The 8,491-nt window shown below is 42.7% G+C and overlaps 1 protein-coding gene across 1 annotated transcript in view; it reads left to right on the top strand.

Moving 5' to 3' along the window:
- GATA6 (GATA binding protein 6) overlaps positions 1-8,491 on the top strand; it is a 30,740-nt gene that overhangs the window by 2,394 nt on the left and 19,855 nt on the right. Inside the window, exons 3-5 of the mRNA XM_029921576.1 lie at positions 815-841; positions 4,387-4,553; positions 8,147-8,272. Coding sequence (XP_029777436.1) covers positions 815-841; positions 4,387-4,553; positions 8,147-8,272 — 320 coding nt within the window. The remainder of the gene's footprint in view (positions 1-814; positions 842-4,386; positions 4,554-8,146; positions 8,273-8,491) is intronic.

Raw genomic sequence — 8,491 nt, 5'->3', positions numbered from 1 at the left:
GTTGACTTGGGCCTTGGTTTTAGAGCTTCTCTGTCTGGGTGCCTAGAGGTCCGCTTGGCCCCGGGCAGGATTTGCAGAACTTTGGCGGAGCCACGCAGTCTGGCGGTGTTGATGAGGTGCTTCTATTTTGTGGATTGTTTCAGTTCCTTTCCACGAAGGAGACCAGGTGCGCGTATACATCTCAGTGCCTTGGAGAAGCTCGAGGGACTTTACCCGTGAATGGGGTGGGCAATGGGGGAAAACAGGACAGGGAAGGAACTAAGACCTGCCACAGACCCTGATTTTTACCAAAGTGGAAGAATGAGACTCTGTGGGGGTGGGTAAGTTTAGGAGAGTGTCCGGCACAGTTCAGCTCTCCCGAGGTAGCGAATTGCGTCTTCCTCAAGGAGAGTGTTTAAGAGCTCCACAGTGGAAAAGGACCTAAGGACCAAGTTGGCTTTCGTCTCAGTGGGAGGGAGAGAAAACGAGATACCCGGGCTGACTGGGCAGCCTCTGACTAGCCCGAGAGAAAGCTGCTTGGAGGGGCCCTCTTGCTTGACATCACCTGGGCCGCCCTGTCTGGGGCTGCTTCCCTGTCTCTCCGGGCAGTGACCCAGGGATCCTGGCGCTCCCACATCTGTTCTTCCTCCAGAGTTCAGCCCACTGACTTTTCACCAGTTTTCCGTGCCATCCTTACTTTCATTCCAATGTCTGGGAGGCAATTTGGGGTGAACTGGGAAAGCACAGTTGTCAAAATACCTGGAAACACCCATTTTGAAGTTTTCTGCTCCAGCAGAGGAGATTATGAACTGTGTGGCCCCGCTTCTGTTTTCAGCTGCTGCAGTGTTCTGCGTCCTTTGTGGTGCGTTTACAGGTCTATCGCTCTGTATTTAACCTGTTTGATAAACTATGACACCTAAGACAAAACTTTTGGGGGTGGGCTGTTGTTTGTTTGAGGGGAGATGTGGGAGTCACTGAGGTGGCAAAAAGGCAGGAGCCATATCAGCTTAAATGGTCCTCTCTGGTGTCCTCACAACCCAGGTCTGGGCTTTTACTGGGGGGAGCCTCAGGGCTCAGTTTTGAGACAAGTATTTTGGGGGTCCTACTTAGCATAAAGTGCCAACTTTGTATTCAAAAGACATACTGGAAATGGAAGTGGCCTGAAAGTTACGAATCTGACTTGAACAGCCCTCCCGGTAATACCAGGAGGGGGCAACAAGCTTTTTGGTAACAAGCCCTCCCTCTCTCTCTCTCCTCTAAGATGCTTGGTCTCAAAATTCCCTCTTCTTTCCTCTGGGAAGCTGGCCCTGGAGACTCTTCACCACGGTGTAGAGTGGGTAGGGAGGGCCCTGTTGAGTAGAGACTTGAGACAGAGCGCTGTCACCCTTTCTGTGGCATAGGGACCCATGACTGGCTCCCTGGGGGAGCTGAGAGACTAGGAGGTGAGGAATCTTCAAAGCATGGGAAGGGGGGTTGGTTAGAGTGAGGCTTTTGTCTGTCAGGAATCCGAAAGAGTGTGCTGAGTTGGATAGGGGGCCAACGCAGTGGGAGCCAGCTACTGCAGCTCTGCTTACATCCTGACACACCTTAGCGCGCTCTCCATGCCCCTCCCCCCTAGTCTTTGAGAAAGAGAAGTAGTCCAAAAGACATCATCAGAGTCTTCAGTTGTTAAAAGAAACTTACTTTGTATAGAAAAGTTTTTCAGAGGCAGTAGGGTGCAATAGCAGGCAAGTTACAAATTTCGTTTTAAACCTAGCTTATCCTTTCACTAAGTTTTCACCTTCTGGATAGGACATTGCAAAGTTAGAAAAACCTTCCATACATAGCTCCAGAGTATGTTAAAAACAACAACCAGAGACTAGAAAGGGGCTTGGGAACACCCAGCTTTTGCAGTCTTTTAAGTCAGGAAGCTACTGAGAATCAGCCAATCTGGGGTTGGAGGAGGCAAAAAGATCTAATTTTGGTTGTCTTCACAGGTGTTCTCTTGCTAGAGAAACCTTGACCTCCAAACTCTCTCCTCCCAGCTTCCTAGCTAGATTCCCTGCTCTCGGCTTTGAATTTTTTTTTTTTTTTTAACAGACCATTTTTGAAGGCACTCTTAGATTTAGGCAAACAGCAGGGCTAAAACCTGAGCGCTGACTCTCTCAAGCTACAAAGTGTGGAGGCCTCTGGGAACCTGTTCCATACACCTCTTCCTGATTTTGCTGTTGGGTGGGTGGTAGGGAGGCGTGGGGTGAGTCTTCACAGTGCTTTAGTCCTGGAGCCCAGTGCCCTACTAGGCTTTTAATTGTCTTCCATTCTCAGGGTCCTGGGACCATATTCACTCGCCGCCGTGCCCTTCTCCCCAGAGGCTTTTTTTCTTCAGGGGATCCAAAGCCTTCGTATAGGGAGACAATGACGAGCAGTGGGGGGCGGGGGGGGGCAGTGGAGAAACTGATGAATGAATGTCTAGCACAATCAGATTTTATAATTGTTACAAAGTTTTCTTATTTTAATTGTAGGATTCTAGCTGCTGGGCAAGGGGTAGGGAGAAAATGGGAGATGTAGATTTGATTTAATGAAAAATAAACAAAGTTGGAAATTTTACTTATCCAAAGTGGACTTTAAGTTTTGTCTTTGGGTTTTCAGATGACTAAAGAGATTTACCTGGAGTGTTCACGCTGTCTTCTCCTGGGAGTTTATGGTTTCCAGCCCGGGGGAAGGAGGCCAGGCATAGGGCTGGGTTCTCCAGGGAATGCCCCACTCCCCTATCGAGAGGGTCTCTGATAGGTAACATTTTAAAGTCAACAACTAAGACAAATACCTTGTTTAACTTCAGTGTCCTTGAAGTCCTGAGCATTTTACTGATTCCCGCAGTCAATAGTGGCTTTTAGGGCGGAGAAGAATAAATCTTTGTGATGTGTTGTAAGTTGCTGTGTCCCCATGACAACTTTGAACTCCAGTTATGTACGATGCTAGTTTCTTTCAGACTTCTTTCTTGAGAAGGAATACTTGTTCCGTAGGGTAAATAGTATTAACGGAATTAAAAAGTATTCATGCCAAAGACACATCTAAATATCTTTACAAGTAGAGTGGTGGAAACAAGCTGTAAACTGCTTGGGGATGAGGAGGAATAGGAAGGTTTGTTAGCACACCACTTCAAGTAAAGCTTTAAAATGTAATGTTTGTTTATTTTTAAAATTGATTCAAAAATGCTTCTTAAAGAAAGCCAAATTTGGACATTTAACCCCTCTATAAATAACCCTAAATAGAAGGATATTTTTACTTTTTACAGTTTATTTTGAAAGTATGTATTTAATAAGTACCTATCTGATTTTGTTTTTGTATCTATCTCATTTTAGGTAGTACTTATACATTCATATTTAATCAGTTGAAATCATAGTAATAAATTTTACAACCATTTATTTTCAAATTTTTTTCTTTTGGATATTAACAGGTTTAGGTTAGTTGTAAACACCAGAAACCACCCAAATAGCAAAATGACATAAACACAATTTAGATAGATTACATAAGATGAAGTTTTAGCGTCGGAAAATAGGAAATAGTTTTATTTAGCACTGAAATGGTTTTAATAATGTTTGAATTGATAAACTATCAACCATTTGTAGAAATTTTTCAGATAGACACAGACCCACGTGGAACTCAGGATGTTTTAGTGTTCGGTCATTGTGTCATGAACATAAAATTTAGCATTTATCTGTGTGTGTTAATGGTGTCGTTTTTTCCCGTTAAGAGACCTAAGCCACTTTCTAATAAAGTGCTCAAGAACAGTATTTTTCATTTCACTTGTCTTCTTCTTCTTCTTCTTCTTTTTTTTTTGAGAAAAGGAAGGGCAGCAGATACAGTAAATACTTTAAATACAAATAACTTGGGATATATAGAAATAAAAAAAAATTACTTGGGCCCTACTGTGTCCCAGGGTATTTGTGGGTTGGTGCAGAGGTCAGTGATCCGTGTTGCTGTATAGCTTTCTCGGGTTGACAAGTGGTACACTGTAATTATGATCGATTCGAGTTTTGAAACGCTTAGGAACAGCCGGAAAGGAGGGGTCAGGGGCCCCAAGCTGACTTCCCCACCGCTCATCTTAACTCCGAGGCCCTTGGAGATGGAAGGCGGATGATTCGGGCTCGGCCGGCAGCACCATCTCCTGCTACTTTCCTGGGGTTTTACCGGTCACTCCCAGGGCTGCAGAAGTATTGCACAAATTCCGAACCCGATCAGTAGTGACCACGGCCGGCTCCTGGCTTGGCTGCTAAGCAGAAAGATCCGTGGGGAAGGGCGCGGGCGGGGAGGCGGGCGGCGCGTCGCCAGCCCGGGGCTAGGGGTACCGGGGGTCTTCCGGGGACCCCGGGGAGGGGAGGGCGCAGCGCGGCCTCACCCGGTCTCTTGTCCCCGCTCTCGTCGCAGACCTGCTGGAGGACCTGCCTGAAAGCCGCGAGTGCGTGAACTGCGGCTCCATCCAGACGCCGCTATGGCGGCGCGACGGTACCGGCCACTACTTGTGCAACGCCTGCGGCCTCTACAGCAAGATGAACGGTCTCAGCAGGCCCCTCATCAAGCCGCAGAAGCGCGTGGTGAGTGGGAGCGCCGCCCTCCCCTGAGGCCCGGCCCCGAGCGGGGCTCCTCCTGCGGCCCGGGCGCCCCCCGCGGGCACAGGTGCGGCTCGGCCCGGGGACACCGGGGTCTGCCCGAGCCCGGGAACCCACCTGTCCCCTTCCTTCTCGCCCACTTCAGCGCTCGCCGGCAGGAGCCCGAGTGGAGGTTGTCCCGAAACCAGTCTGGGGAACGAAGACAGCCCTTCCCCACATTTACCCCTAGGAAATGCGGGAGGGGGAAGGTGTCGGGAGCTTCCATTTTTAAAAGATGAAAAAGTCAATATTTATATAAATCTAGATGTACTTGTGCATGCACCAGAATAATTCTGGAGGGAGACAATAAGAAATTGGTAATGACGGTAACCTTTGCGGAGAAAAACCAAATCTATCAACCAGGTCAAATGAAGGAAGATCTTTTTCTCTGGGTACGCTTTGGTATGGCTTGGATTTTATTATGGAAAAACCGTGTTCGTTTATACCCCCTCTCCCCCTCCCCCCATAGAACATGACAATGGCAGCCTCATTCTGGGTTCCTTTGATTCTATTCCTTATACCTATACCTTTGGGTCCTTCTACTTCTCCTGGGAGTGAGACAGATTTTTAACACCCATTTCCATCCCTCTTTTGGATTGTCTTTGAGCTTCATGAAAATTTACTCTACTCTTTATTATTTTTAAATCTGGCTGTTCACAAAACTATGTAGAACTTGAATGAAAAATGCAGTCTTTTTCTCAAGTTGGGGATTTTCACCAATACAAATGTATTTTTAACTATGTTTTAAATTATGGGAATTCTGATTTTCTTCAGGGAAGAATCCCTTATTGTTAGGTGTGGTTTTTAGGAGAGGGCATTTACTGCTGTAGTGATTAGAGAAAATAAATGTAAGTGTTCACAGTCCCCACTGTAAGGCCAACATTTGTTTAACCGAGCACTCAGGCTCTTAATACCTTTTAAAGTAAAATATTTTACAGTGAGATGCCAGACATCTTAAGTATCCAAGTAATTTATTTAATTGTTATACTCTAATTAGCAGGAACAAATGCTACACATGTTGTTTGTGTTAAATAGATTAGGGTGAAATTGCATCACAATGGAAGTCTGACACCTTAAACAGAAGCAATTAGTTTTATGGTTGTTTTGTTTTTAATGCATAAAGTGGCTGAGGTTAATTTAATGTGCGAATGTACCTTAAACTTGTTACAACCTCCTGCAGCTTACAATCTCCTCTTCAAAGGGCATCCTTAATTTTAGATTGTCTTTGATTTCCCCATGGTTTTTATTTCTTGCAGATCGTATTAAATAAAGAAAAAGTGGTGGCCAGAAAAATATTCCAGGGAAGTTCCCTGTTTCCCTGTATGAACAGTGAAACTGATTTTTTTTTCTGAAAGGCAGAGTGAGCTGTGTACTAGCTGAGTTGAGCAAGATGACATTTTCTTGAGATTGAAGGAAATACTAGGTAGAATAGTAGCCATTTGAGTTCTAGTTACATTCTAAATTTGCTATAATAATGGCCATATTTAGATAGTGCCATTTATTTTGCATACTCATTGGTAAAAATAACTGTTAGCCGAAAAGAATTTTTAACATCTCTGAATCTGTCAGTTTTTTTTCCGTGTGGCAGGTGTCTTGGCAGTGACCAAGGTCAGCCATTGTGCTTTGTAAATGGGTTATAAATGATACCAGTTGAAGGGCGTGTTCATCAATTAGTTCTCGTGGGTTTCTTATTTACAGTTTTGATGGATCTAGCTTAGTTCTCAGAATGTTGAACCCAAGTTTGTTTAGCCAGCAGCACAGAACCAATCACTGTAAATTCGAACTTGTAATATATTGCAAAATAAGAGATTTATGGTGTAACTTGAATTCCTTGTTAGTGATGAATATAACTGAGATCATTTGTTACAAGGAACTTTTATAACTCATTCACCTTCATTTCACATGTTTATGGAGACTGGCTACACTTATGATTTGCAGTTGACAGTCATAAAGTTCTTTGTTATAATGGCAAAATCTGATAACAAGTTTACTTCACGTTGGCTTCAAATTCAACTGGAAACTGTCATAAATGACCTGTTTATAAAATGAACCTTCTTGTCCTTAGTTTACTATTTTCACATTTACACAGAGAAAGGGGTGCTCTCTTAGGAAATTATTTTATTTTAACCATAAAAGAAAAAATAAAAAGAAACCCCGATGAGTGAGGCTTTCTGTGCTTTTATCGTTTTAGCAAAGCAATTACCCAAATAGTTTGCCTGTCAGCCAAGCGTATTCATTTCAACCAAAAGTCAAATCTATTTTTCTCAGCATTGACTTTTTGAAAATGTTGTAGTGCTAAGAGGCTTACCAATGTCTCTTTGTCTTTATGACTTGTCTATAAAGAATACTGTCAAAGCAATACAATAATAGGATGTGAATTGTAAATGCAAAATTCAGTTTTATCTTTCAAATCTGCCAGCAAAGGATTTGAAAAATCTTTCCTTTCATCTGAATATTCAGCACACTGTCAATTCATATTTTTGCTATACATTCTTTGAAACTATTCCGTTCTGAAATCAGTCGACGTAGCTAACTTCCCAAATTCTGTTAACTTTCAACTTATTTTGGTTCTTGGATTTTCCCTCAAAGCTTTATTTATTTATTTATTTATTTATACCAAAGTCATGGCACTGTTTTTTAGTTGCCTTTCTAGGTAATTTAAGAAGAAATTTCAATTTTGGCATTTTATAGAGGAACTTATCGTAGCTTAAACTCTTTTTAAAACTCACGCATAATAATTTAGATGAGATAAATTCCCTTTAAGGGTGGCATAAAGGGAACATAGAAATCAGAATGACAGTGCCCTTTCTGATAATACTGTTTAATCCTTTGTATGAACGAATGAGTATTGTATTGAGAGGGTAAAGAAAATATAGCCCTATCACTGTATGTAAGATAATGCCAACATTAAAACAATGCCATAAAATTTGCTTATCCTTTGTTATATGAGTAATACAAAAACTCAGGCAGCAGGCAACCAGGATAATTATAAGATATATTAAAATATATTTCTTTATAAAAATATTGTACACTTTCCAAGATCCATTCCTATCAGCATAATATATGTAGGCCCTTCTACAGCTTTTGGGTTATTTCTCTGTATATATATATCTCCAAGAAATAGACCTGGTTATCTCTAGTTTCCAGGAGAAGTGGAGACTGCGCAAAACCACCTAAGAGCACCTACGAGCACTGGCAGGCATTTGTGATCTGTGATTGCATCTTCTATCTCAGACCTCTGACAACAGTGAGCACGTTGTTGGCCAACATTGTGACTGCGTTCTGGTTATTCTAGAATCTACGCTAATATGCTGGAGCAAACCGACCAGACACGTGGGATGGAGCACTGCACCTATAACTCCAGTTTCTTGGTCCAAGAAGGCCAATCTAATTACTCTTCAAATTCTTTTCCCAAGGGACCTTCTTTGTATAATAAAAGTACCTGTTTGTTGATGATAGGGACACTATACATGGATACATGTAGTATATACATAAAATCACTTACATCTGTACACCGACTCTCTTGTGCTACTTTTTAGCCTTCCTCCCGGCGGCTTGGATTGTCCTGTGCCAACTGCCACACCACAACCACCACTTTGTGGCGCAGAAATGCCGAGGGCGAACCTGTGTGCAATGCTTGTGGACTCTACATGAAACTCCACGGGGTATGCCGTGTATTCTGCTCATGTGTATACATGTTTAGGGTCTTATTTGTACATGGTTTTAGTCACGATAAAAAATCAGCCAAGGAGAGGGGATGAAAGTGAAAAATCTGATTTTCTATATACATGTTCCTGAATTTAGGATATTAGTATTATGTAAACTATTATCTCATATACCAGTAAGAAACAAAAAATACTACCAATTGAACTGTCACACACATC

The sequence above is a fragment of the Suricata suricatta genome, chromosome 14 (genome assembly GCF_006229205.1).
Source record: "Suricata suricatta isolate VVHF042 chromosome 14, meerkat_22Aug2017_6uvM2_HiC, whole genome shotgun sequence".
NCBI classification, from domain to species: domain Eukaryota; kingdom Metazoa; phylum Chordata; class Mammalia; order Carnivora; family Herpestidae; genus Suricata; species Suricata suricatta.
The sequence above is the reverse complement of the archived record's forward strand: the minus strand, read 5'-3'. Positions and strand labels throughout refer to the sequence as shown.